Source organism: Salvelinus sp. IW2-2015, linkage group LG14, assembly GCF_002910315.2.
Source record: "Salvelinus sp. IW2-2015 linkage group LG14, ASM291031v2, whole genome shotgun sequence".
Taxonomy (NCBI): domain Eukaryota; kingdom Metazoa; phylum Chordata; class Actinopteri; order Salmoniformes; family Salmonidae; genus Salvelinus; species Salvelinus sp. IW2-2015.
Window position 1 is genome coordinate 32,769,784 of NC_036854.1, and position 12,652 is coordinate 32,782,435.

Below are 12,652 nucleotides of genomic sequence, written 5' to 3' on the forward strand. Positions count from 1 at the left end.
AAAACTAACAGGTCTGTGAGAGCCGGAATTCTTACTGGTTGGTAGGTGATCAAATACTTATGTCATGCAATAAAATGCAAATGAATTACTTAAAAATCATACAATGTGATTTTCTGGATTTTCTCTCACAGTTGAAGTGTACCTATGATAAAAAATTACAGACCTCTACATGCTTTGTAAGTAGGAAAACCTGCAAAATCGGCAGTGTATCAAATACTTGTTCTCCCCACTGTATGTAGGTACATGAGCAGACAAGTGAACTACACATTGAGACTGGAGACCAGCCAGTGTCTGTCCTGGGACCACCAGGAGGGCTGGACACACACCAGCTGCACACCTCAACAAGGACTGACCTCACACACCAGGGTCAACTGCAGGTAACACTCAGTCACACACACTCGCACACTTGCACACACACACACATATACACACACACACACACACACACATGTTATGTTCTTCTATCCTAGTGGGGACCTCAAATTAATTTCCATTCAAAATCCTATTTTCCCTAACCCCAAGCCTAATCCTTAACATTACCATAAACCTAACCTTAACCCGTAACCCGAATCCAAACCCTAAACCTAACTCCTAACCCTATTCATAACCCCTAACCCCTTACCCTAACACTAATTGTAACCCTAACACTAAACCTAACCCCTAACCATAAAATAGCCTTTGTCCTCATAGGGATGTGGGAAATGTATCCACAGGGATAGAAGAACCAACACACACACACGTTTTGTTCTTCTATTCTCGTGGGGACCCTAAATTAATTTGCATTCAAAATCCTATTTTCCCTAAACCTAACTCTCACCCTAACCCTAGCCCTTACCCTCACCCTCACCCTAATCATAACCCTAAACCTAACTCTCACCCTAACCCTAGCCCTTACCCTCACCCTAACCCTAATCATAACCCTAAACCTAACTCTCACCCTAACCCTAGCCCTTACCCTCACCCTAAATCATACCCTAAACTAAACTCTCACCTAACCCTCGCCCATTACCCTACCCTACACCCTAATCATAACCCTAAACCTAACCCTCACCCTCACCCTAATCATAACCCTAAACCTAATCATAACCCACGATGGAATATTCCTTGTTTTACTGTCCTTGTGGGGACTTTTGGGGATTTTAGGTCCCCACCAGGACAGAAGAACCAACCCCCCCGTCCCCCACCCCCCACACACACACACATTCTGTATACACGGACGCAAACACGTGTGTGTGTTCCAGCTGTAGGCACTTGAGCCCATTGACCGTGGTCCAGCAGCAGATCCAGAGCAGCCATGATGACTCAGCAGACCTGGCCCAGTTCATCAGGTCAGTCAGACCACAGGATGGCGGATTTGTCATTTCAATGTTCATAAAGAAGGAAGTATGAGTGTTCAACTTAATTATGGTATTTTGCCATAATATTTTCCCCTCATCAACCCCAACCCCTCCCCCTTTCACTCTCTCTCTATTTCTCCCTCTCCCTCCCCATCTCTCTTCCCTCAGTCTCCCCAGTGATGTGACGGTGGTGTGTGTGTGTGTGGTGTGTGTGTGTCTGTATGCTTTGGGCATGGTGGTGTGTAAGAGAGCTGACCTCATCTCAGAGAGGAACCAGGGAGTCTACTACCTATCTGATAACGCTCCTTCAGACACACACCTCTACTCTGTTACTATACACACCGGCCTCCGCTCCTCACCCAGCATGACCGCCAAGGTATAGTACGCTTTCCCCCCATTTTCCAGAACTCTCCCTTCTTCCTCTCTCCCTCTCCCCATACTCTCTCCTTCCTTCCCTCTCTCCCTCCCTCTCTCCTGTCCCATTATCTTCTCTGTCCTTCTATCGTTGTCCTCCCCTATCCTTCTCTCACCCCATTGGACATTTTTGTAGGGGTTAATACATTTTTCGTAAGGGAAAATGAAGTCTGAAATTTCAAAGTGGAAATGACAAACTTCAGATGCCTTTTACACCTCAAATGCACTACAAGTTCAACATTTCCTGTACTCATTATACCCCTCGTCCTAGTCATTATTATACATCATTCTCTTGTGGTAAAAGTTGTGGTAAAAGTAAACAGCCATCTATTGGTCATTGTGGAGCTCGATGGCAGTGAATGTGATGTAGTAGACTCCTCTCACTGGTGCTGTGAAGATACCTGCATCAGAGGAGAAGCAGGGAGACATCAGCAAGGCACTGTTAGTAATACTACCCTGTTGCTGGATTCAATTTGTATAATTGAGCCTGTCTGGAGTGCCAAACAGGTGGGGTTTACACTTTTGGGACTATCCCATGGGTTCCATTGTACAAAGCAAGCTCAATCAAGTGCAGCTAATGTATGCAGCTAACACAGGTCTGGTGGTCAGTACCTGTAGTTGGGTTGTTGGCCTTGCTGATCTTGGTGAAGACTTTACTGGAGGGCCAGTAGGAGGCACTCTTTCCTCTGGTCTAAAAAAKATATCCCAATGCCCCAGGGCAGTGATTGGGGACATTGCCCTGTATAGGGTGCCGTCTTTCGGATGGGACGTTAAACATATGTCCTGACTCTCTGTGATCACTAAAGATCCCATGGCACACTAAGAGTAGGGGTGTTAACCCCGGTGTCCTGGCTAAATTCCACATCTGGCCCTCATACCATCATGGCCACCTAATCATCCCCAGCTTCCAATTGGCTCATTCATCCCCCCTCCTCTCCCATGTAACTTTTCCCCAGGTCATTGCTGTAAATGAGAATGTGTTCTCAGTCAACTTACCTGGTAAAATAAGGGTAAAAAACCCTGAAAAAAAACCTCTAGACCAGTGGGCTGTCAGTATTGAAGGGTCCTACACCATTTGAATCTGTCAAACCAGCAGAGAAGGCCACCTTTGGTCTGTCTGTGAACACAGGAGAGTCAACGCACTCATCATTTTCTATCAAGTACATTTGTTTTGTTTGTAGAGTTGTTGCTGGTACTTCTGTTGGATGAACCAAATACATCTTCATATTCATACATAGTGGTGCTTTACCTGTATTGTCTTTCTCCAGCTCCTCCACCTTGTTCTTCTGGAGCTGCAGTTCAGTATTGGTGATGCTCAGCTCCTCTCTAAGAGCCGTCACCTCCTTCTCACTGGCTGTCACTCTGGCCCTCATGGCTGACAGTTCAGCTGCTAGAGTTGGAATTAAGGGAATTAATGGAACAAGTAAATTATTTCACATCATAATGAACAACATTAGCTTTTACATGTCTGCTCCTACCTGCATTCTTACGTTCCATGCTGTTCAGCTCCATGCTCTGTTCCACCACCAGCTCCGGCACGTTTCCCCAAAACGTTCTTCAACGTTCTTGAACAGACTTTGAGGTAGTCTACATTTGCTCCGTTTGGTGGGTGTGACGGGTTATGGCTTGAAGCAATCTGACGTATTTGAAGGGCAGCGGTGCATTGTGAACCCACAACCTAACCCCTCGCTGTGTTTCAACTGGTCGTTCTGAAAAGCACTGTTTKCGTTTAARTGAACYTTGCATTATGTTTTTTTGCACTGAACGCAGCTCTGGGGACTTTTCTTCTCCAAAATGTATGAAAATAAAATGATGGTGACACCATTCAAATATAATTTTCCCCTCCAAAAATGAGCCTAACAACATATTGGTCCATATTATCAGGCTGGTGTGTTATTTAGCAATAAGTATTATCACCTGTAGCCCAAACGATGCAGCATAGTGGCTATAAATAAATAGCATGGGATTGCCCATCTGTATTTTTGCTTATCTTAGCTAGATCAGTGCTTCGTTAAACGGGTGTCCTGGGACGTTAAATGGGTGTCCTGGGACGTTAAACGGGTGRCCTGGGACGTTAAACGGGTGTCCTGACTCTCTGTGATCACTAAAGATCCCATGGCACACTAACAGTAGGGGGGTTAACTCCATAAAGTCCATAGTTACATGTTTTTGTTTAGTAATAAGACCTGTCCTTTCATCCTTATGTTTTGGTGTGTCAGTCTCTGTGTGTATGTGCCACCTGAATGTGTAATACTGTCTTTTACCCTCATATCTCATTCAGACACAGGCACAGACAGACACACACACACTGCAAATACACACACTGCAAATACACACTGCAAATACACACAAAACCTGTATTTATCAAGTTACTATTACAACATGTTCACCTCATTACATACATTTTTCTGAGCAAACCTAGCAGAATTGTCTGATGTGTGTGTTTGTGTGTGTGTCAGGTCCATATCGTGCTGTATGGGGAGGATGGGGCGTCACAGACCAGACAACTACATGACCCAGAATGCCTTCTGTTCAGAAGGAACTCCAGGAACACCTTTATACTGAGGTACGAAACAACATTACAGCTACAGTATCCGCCTTTACAATGCACTACTATACATCTCTGTTTTTGTTTACTATGAGAACTGTTGTGTCATCAGTCWGCCCAGCCAGGCCAGCCAGCATGTGAAACCCTCCCTCCCTAGCAGCTGTAGCCACAGAGACAGAGACACCCCCGTACTAATACCATGTCACTGTTTGTGTGTGTCTCTCTGTAGTACTGTAGACAGTCTGGGCCCTCTGTGGGGGCTGCACCTGTGGCATGATAACACTGGCCCCTCCCCCACATGGTACCTCAGACAGGTGGAGGTGTGTGAGGTGAAGGGCAAGGGGCGGAGCTGGCTGTTCCTAGGCCAGTGCTGGTTGGCTGTTGACGAGGGTGACAGACAGGTGGAGAGGAGACTCAGGGTCTGTGATCAGGGGCCAGGATTCACCAAGGTAACACACCTGGATGCACACATGTACACACATGTACACACATGCCACACGCAAGCATACGCACACACACACACACACGCGTGTACGCACGTACACACACCACACACACACTCTCACACCAACAGGTGATTCCCATTCAAAATTCTATTTTCCCTCTACCCTAAACCTAACCCTTACTTCTAACCCTAAACCTAACAACCCCTAACCCTATTTCTAACCCTAATTCTAAACTAAGACTGAAATAGATTTTTTACAAATGAGGACCGGCAGGCAGAATGTCCTCACTTCTCTTAATTTTAGTTGGTTTACTATTCTTGTGAGGACTTCTGGTACTCACAAGTATAGTAAAACATGAACACACACACACACACACACACACACAAACTCATTGTCTAATGATGTTCTTATGTCATGTGTTGTTATGTCATCTGCTCTTAATATGTTATTTTGTCATGTGTTGTTATGTCATCTGCTCTTAATATGTTATTTTGTCATGTGTTGTTATGTCATGTGTTTGTGTAGCTGCTGTATCTGAAGCTGTCAGAGTACCTGTCAGACTTCCACCTGTGGTTGTCTGTGTACAGTGGTCCCTCCCCTAGTGTGTTCACTCACACACAGCGCCTCAGTGTGTGTCTGCTGCTGCTGCTGGGGTACATGTGTGTCAACACGTTACTCATATCTGGCCTCGACGACCAAGTGAGTCAATCAATCAATCAATCAATCAATCAATCAATCAATCAATCTGTCATTATGGGCAACTACACTGCCCATAATGCTGTGTGTTGTTCCAGTACACCTTAGAGCTGGGCATCATCGACGTGTCTGCCGTTTCCCTAATGACGGGGTTGCTCAGCGCGCTGGCTGTGTTGCCCGTAGCGACCGCGCTGTCCTTCCTGTTCCGTCAGCGTGAGGTTAGAGTAAAGAGGTCAGAGATCAAACAGGACATGGTCAGACTGCCAGACATCTACTCTATAGAAGGTAGAACACACACACACACACACACACACACACACACACACACACACACACACATGCAAGCACTCACTATGGTCTGCTATGGTTCTTTCTTGTGGGTGGTTGAGAACAGGTGAAAGTGAGGGAGTCAAGTGATAAATCTCTTCTCTCTCTATCTCTATCTCTCTGTCTCTCTCTTTCCACCAAGCTGATGCGCTGATCGTGAGTGACTGTGTGTTTGACTCTCTCTCCTGGAACAATCTGCAGCAGTGGGCACAGGAGGCCTGGAGGAAGAAATATGAGGTGACACACTCTTCCTGTTCTTACACACATTTGGGAAAATATGTGTTTGGCTTCTATTAGATTTCCATTTTACCTCTTAGATATTATATTCATTTACTTAATATTAGGTATCATGTTCCTCTCTCTATCTCTCATGTCTCAGGGCTCAGTGCCGAATAGGGATCTGGTAACTCAAAGAGGAGATCTGGTAATACGGGGCAGTCAGGATCTGGTAAGGGATCTGCTGACCCAGGAGAGCGTCTCCTCAGATTGCAACTCCAGTGGTTTTGACAACAGCTTGCTTGGCAGGTTGCTAGGCAACAGTGTCCCAGACAACAACAGCGTTTGTATGGAGAGGGATCGTAACCTCAACGATAGCCCCAAACTGCTAGGCAACAACCAGGTGGGCAACAGTACCAGCAGATGCTTAGGGGGCAGGCTCAGCCCTCTACCCCGCTGGAGTCACCTCCTAGCCTGGGTACTGTGTTTGGCCCTGGGCCTCTCCTCTCTAGTGGTCACTATCGTCTTGGGGATCGGGTTAGTACATAAGACAAGGTAGCTATCATACTGTATTAAAGAGTGATACAAATGATTACAAGTGATACACATGGTACAAGTTATTTACCAGGGCGTTATTGTTTTTGTGTGCATGCGTGTGGATGCGTGTGTATGTGTGTGTGCGTATGTTAGGTTCAGCAGCAGTAAGACTTTACTGTGGATCCATTCCGTCTTCTTCTCCCTGCTTTCKTGTGTCTTCCTCATCCAGCCAGCCATGGTAAACCAAACCCCAACGAACAAAACACAAACCCAACCTAGCATGAACCCCAACTTAACCCAAACCCAGCCAAACACAAATATAAAGCTAACCTTTGCAAACCAAAAGTGGTTGCCGTCAATAATTTACTCAGAAAAACATTGATGGAATTGGTCTGTTTGATTTTCTTTTCTAGATCCTTGCCGTGGCTGTGGTGGTCTCCTTCTGGCGCAGGAAGCGTCCGGACTTCTCCAGTTTCTCAGGAGTTCCTGGGTTTCCTGGGTTTCAGGCAGAAACTCTGAAACTGTGGACCCAAGATGGCTCCTGTGTCCCAGAGCTCTTCCTGCTCAGCCCTCCTCATCCGCCCCAGGAGAGATACTCACACTTTGACAGGGTAACAACATCATCCTTCTCTAACAGACAATCAACTGCTCTGGATTTTACTCTATATTATTTAAGAATATTTTAAGAAAAGTCTTTGCTGTGTTATTGACAGGTGCTTGCGGCCCGTCAGAGGGCTCGGTATCTGCGTTTGGTACGCCCACCCACTTCTGCGGAGCTGAGGAGGACAGGGGGGAGGAAGAGGAGAGAAACACTCATCCGCAAAACACTCAGGTGTGTGTATGTGTGTGTGTGTGTGTGTGTGTGTGTGTGTGTGTGCCTGCGTATATATGTGTGTGTGTTTCTGACCCAGTCTGTTCCCTCCATAGGGAGATGGCAGTGTGTTTCTGACCCAGTCTGTTCCCTCCATAGGGAGATGGCAGTGTGTTTTGACCTCCAGTCTGTTCCCTCCTAGGGAGATGGCAGTGTGTTGTCTGACCCGTCTGTTCCCTCCCTCTAGGGATGGGCAGTGTGTTTCTGACCACGTCTGTTCCTCCATAGGGAGATGGCAGTGTGTTTCTGACCCAGTCTGCAGTCAAGGTGTTTTGACCCCTCCCCCATAGGGAATGCAGTGTGTTTCTGACCCAGTCTGTTCCCTCCATAGGGAGATGGCAGTGTGTTTCTGACCCAGTCTGTTCCCTCCATAGGGAGATGGCAGTGTGTGTCTCCATGCTGTTCCTCCTACTGTGTGTAACCTATGGCAGCTCCTTTAGAGACCAGTATCACCTCAACCATGCTGTCCGAACACAGTTCACCAGGTAGGAGTGGAACAGGAATATTATCCCTTGTATCCGCAGTTTGTTGCTTGTTGTTAGCATATTCATATGTATACATTTTCACGATCAATATGAAAAAAAAAATTCAACAAAATTTAGGAGCCCACATAACCCCTTCCTGTCCATCCAAACGCATGAGGAGTGGTGGAACTGGACCTTAACCAGTGTACTGGATGGTCTGGACTGGGACACCTGMTATAACAACATATCAGCAACTGGGAAGGTGTGTGTGTGTGTGTGCGTGCGTGCGTGCCTGCCTGCCTGCGTGTGTCTGTGTGAGAGTGTGTGTGTCTGTGTGCGTTTGCCTGTGTAAGTGCGCGCATGTGTTTTACACCCTCTTTATCTCCCCTCATGACAGGCAGGTGCTGTCCAGGGAACATGTATTCTGATAGGAGAGCCCATCTTGAGGAAGATTGATGTTTCCAACGCATCCCAATGCCAGGTAAACCAGGGGGAATGGACACATCTCATTTAACTGACCGGAAAAACACTGGGGACTGTTAAATGTTGACGTTTAAATGGCTAGGAATTACTCTGTTTTTTTAATCCTCTGTAAAACTGCAGGTTCACTTGTCCACCAGCAGGGGGTAGTGTAGTCAACATGGAGTGTATTTGAGGAATTCAAATCAAAGGAAATTACATTTTCACATTTGCCAAATACAACTGGTGTAGACTTTACAGTGAAATGCGTATATGAGCCCATTCCCAACAATGCATAGTTAAAAAGTAAGAACTTTTTCAAAAAATACAAAAGGAAATAGTAGCACAATAAAATAACAATAACGAGACTATATACAAGGAGTACTGGTACCGAGTCAATTAGCAGGGGTTAGAGGTAGTTGAGGTAATATATACATGTAGGTAGAGGTAGAACGTGACTAAGCAATCAGGATATACAATAAACATAGTAGCAGCAGTGTATGCAAAGAGTGTGAAAGTGTGTCTATGTGTGAGTGTGTGTTTTGTGTGTGTGAGCGTATGTAGTCGTAGTCTATGTATGTGTGTGTGTTGGAGTGTCAGTGTAGTATGTGTGAGTCTGGGTAGAGTCCACTGAGTGTGCATAGAGCCAGTGCAAATAAAAAGTTGGTCAATATAAATAGTCACTACAGTCTGTAGTGCCATGCATTCAGATGCCAAGCAGTTTCCATACAAGCGGTGTTGTAGCCAGTCAAGATGCTCTCAATGGTGCAGCTGTAGAACTTTTTGAGGATTTGAGGGCCCATGTCAAATCTTTTCAGCCTCCTGAGGGGGAAGAGGCGTTGTCATGCCCTCTTCACAACTGCGTTGGTGTGTTCGGACCATGATAGGTCCTAAGTGATGTGGACACAGAGGAAMCTCTCGACCRGRTCCACTACCGCCCCGTCGATGTGGATGAGGGCGCGATCGGCCCTCTGTTTCCTTTAGTCCTCAATCAGCTCCTTTGTCTTGTTGACACTGAGGGAGAGGTTGTTGTCCAGGCAGTCTCTGACCTCCTCACTGTAGGCAGTCTCATCGTCGTCGGTGATCAGGGCTTACCACCGTTGTGTCGTCGGCAAACTTAATGATGTTGGAGTCTTGTGCGGCCATGCAGTCGTGGGTGAACAGGGAGTACATGACTAAATCTGCAGCCCTGAGGGGCCCCCGTGTTGAGGGTCAGCATGGCGGATGTGTTGTTGCTACCCTCACCACCTGGGGCCCGTCAGGAAGTCCAGGATCCAGTTGCAGAGGGGGGCGTTCAGTCCCAGGGTCCTTAGCTAGTGATGAGCTTGGAGGACACTATGGTGTTGAACGCTGAGCTGTAGTCAATGAACAGCATTCTCACATAGGTGTTCCTCTTGTCCAGGTGGCAAAGGGCAGTTTGGAGTGCAGTATAGATTGCGTCATCTGTGGCTGTTGGGGTGGTATGTGAATTGGAGTGGGTCCAGGGTTTCTGGGATGATGGTGTTGATGTGAGCCATGACTAGTCTTTCAAAGCATTTCATGGCTACAGATGTGAGTGCTATGGGGCGATAGTCATTTAGCAGCTAGGTGACCCATGATACAAGTCAGTATTCGACGACCATCCATGTCTGAGGACGTCGGGAGATGACATGGTAACTGGCCACTAGGGGCACAGTGAGCACTCTTACCTTCAAGTAGGTTTCGGTTTTGCCAAAGGTTGCATGTTCGAATACAGCGATAGAAAGTTGTTTTTGGCCTATCCCAAAACCTTACCCTTACCTTCACATTCAGAGTTATGCCTAACCTTAATATTTGGAGTTAATTGCCTAAACTTAACTTTAAACACTTCGATATTTTACGTTTGGAACAACTTCGAAATTTGGCATTTCAGAAACGTGGATGAATGTCAAATTCTGATGTGAGACTGTGAGAGCTTGTTGCATTTAGACAGGTTAACTTGGCGTTCTTGGGCACAGGGACTATGATGGTCTGCTTGAAACATGTAGGTTTTACATACACAGTATTGCAGTACAGCTCAGATTTTACTGTCTGTGCAAACTATCACAATGTCTATGTATTCCACATTTCATTTTGCTGTGAGTGGTCTACTTTCTTTAGAAACTAGAAAATGAAGTTATTGTCTGTGTGTTTGACAGCTAAATGTATCCTGCTGGGTGAACCCATAACTAACCTCTGACCTCCTCAGGTGCCTCCTGTAATGGCGACCTTGTTCCCAGAATGCCTCACGGCATATCCCCCGCGTGAAAGCGTCTCTGGGATGGCGTTACCCATGGAGGTCAGACTTCGTCTCTGCGGTCAACTCCAGTGTTACACAGGAACTGGGACCACAGTACGACTGGGTCTAACACGGTCAGACACAACAACACAACCACTCAGCACCATTATCTCAAAGAAACTACCATGTACATGAGTAAACAGACTTGAACTTTTTTCACATCATGTATGTATCACCAGGCTGTATCATAACCGGCCGTGATTGGGAGTCCAATAGGACGGCGCACAATTGGCCCAGCGTCGTCCGGGTTTGGCCGTTGTAGGCCGTCATTGTAAATAAGAATTTGTTCTTAACTGACTTGCCTAGTTAATAAAGGATTTATTTTATTTTTATGTCTGTTCCCTATTCTACAACACACACCTGAGCTTAGTCTATGATAACAGAAACCATGTTGCTGATGTCATCCTGTCCTCTCTGCTCTAATTAACGCCCAGGTCAGAGTTTGTGTCCAGGCTAGAATCCCTGAGGTCCGCTGGCTGGCTGGACAGACTAAACGGTAGCCACGGCAACCCAGTTCACCCTCTACAGCCCCCCCACCAACCTGTTCAACAGTGTGAACCTGATGGCCGAGAGATTACCTGGTGGAGCTTTGCACACCTCCGCCATGTCCAGTCAGCTAGGGTCTACCATTCACCTACTGTGTGGGACTACTTCAGTATGGCATGTCAGGTACATCATAACCTCCTAGTCCCTAGCCCCATCCTCTAACTAACCTCTACCATATCCCCTAACATCTAGCCCAGTGGTTGGAAAGCGTTTGGCTTGACGGCCATAGGGATTTTTAATAGTGAAGATATCAAAACAATAAAAACACACATGGAATCATGTACTAACCAAAAAAGTGTTAAACAAATCAATATATATTTGGGATTTTAGATTCTTCAATCTAAAATGTGCACCATCACACCCTCCTCCCATGCTTCACGGTGGGAACCACACATGCAGAGATCGTCCGTTCACCTACCCTGCATCTCACAAAGACATGGCGGTTGGAACCAAAACTCTCAAATTGGACTAATCAGACCGAAGAATAGATTTCCACCGGCCTAATATCCATTGCTCGTGTTTCTTACCCAAGCAAGTTTCTTTCTTCTTATTGCTGTCGCTTCAGTAGTGGTTTCTTTGCAGCCATTCAACCATGAAGGCCTGATTCCTGCAGTCTCCTCTGAACAGTTGATGTTGAGATGTGTCTGTTACTTGAACTCTGTGAGGCATTTATTTGGGGTGCAATCTAAGGTGCAGTTAACTCTAATTAACGTATCCCTGCAGAAGAGGTAACTCTGGGTTTTCCTTTCCTGTGGCGGTCCTCATGAGAGCCAGTTTCATCATAGCGCTTGATGGTTTTTGCGACTGCACTTGAAGTAACTTTAAAAATGTCTTGAAATTTTCCGCATTGACTGACTTTCATGTCTTAAAGTAAAGATGAACTGTTGTTTCTCTTTGCTTATTTGAGCTTTTCTTGCCATATATGGACTTGGTCTTTTACCAAATAGGGCTATCTTCTGTATACCACCCTACCTTGTCACAACACAACTGATTGGCTCAAACGCATTAAGAAGGAAAGAAAGTCTGCATATTAACTTTTAACAAGGCACACCTGTTAATTGAAATGCATTCAACACCTCATGAAGGCAAAGGGTGGCTACTTTGAATAATCTCAAATATTAAATATATTTTGATTTGTTTAACACTTTTTTTGGTTACTACATGATTCCATATGTGTTATTTCATCGTTTTGATGTCTTCACTATTATTCTATAATGTAGAAAATACTAAAATAAAGAAAAATCCTTGGATGAGTAGGTTGTCCAAACTTTTGACTGGTACTGTATATTATGTGTTTACTCAAACCTCCTGCGGCCCAAATTGAATGGGCTCACGGGCAGGAGTTTTCCCACCCCTGATCTCTTCCCTCCACGACAACCCCCCACATTCAGTCAGATAGGGTCTGGTCTTCCATCCACTGTCACACAGGACTACTAGCAATAAGCAGTGAGAAGTGAACTGTGAGCAGTGAATTGTGAGCTGAGCTAGAACAAAG

General features: G+C 45.8%; 1 protein-coding gene across 1 annotated transcript in view; it reads left to right on the forward strand.

The window, feature by feature from the left end:
• Nucleotides 1–12,652, forward strand: part of LOC111973537 (polycystin-1-like protein 1) — a 36,963-nt gene that overhangs the window by 17,659 nt on the left and 6,652 nt on the right. Inside the window, 18 exon segments of the mRNA XM_070446806.1 lie at nt 240–377; nt 1,242–1,328; nt 1,506–1,713; nt 4,211–4,317; nt 4,529–4,748; nt 5,271–5,444; nt 5,540–5,726; nt 5,911–6,049; nt 6,222–6,521; nt 6,675–6,759; nt 6,935–7,132; nt 7,235–7,353; nt 7,767–7,877; nt 7,995–8,118; nt 8,254–8,337; nt 10,522–10,685; nt 11,046–11,097; nt 11,099–11,266. Coding sequence (XP_070302907.1) covers nt 240–377; nt 1,242–1,328; nt 1,506–1,713; nt 4,211–4,317; nt 4,529–4,748; nt 5,271–5,444; nt 5,540–5,726; nt 5,911–6,049; nt 6,222–6,521; nt 6,675–6,759; nt 6,935–7,132; nt 7,235–7,353; nt 7,767–7,877; nt 7,995–8,118; nt 8,254–8,337; nt 10,522–10,685; nt 11,046–11,097; nt 11,099–11,266 — 2,665 coding nt within the window.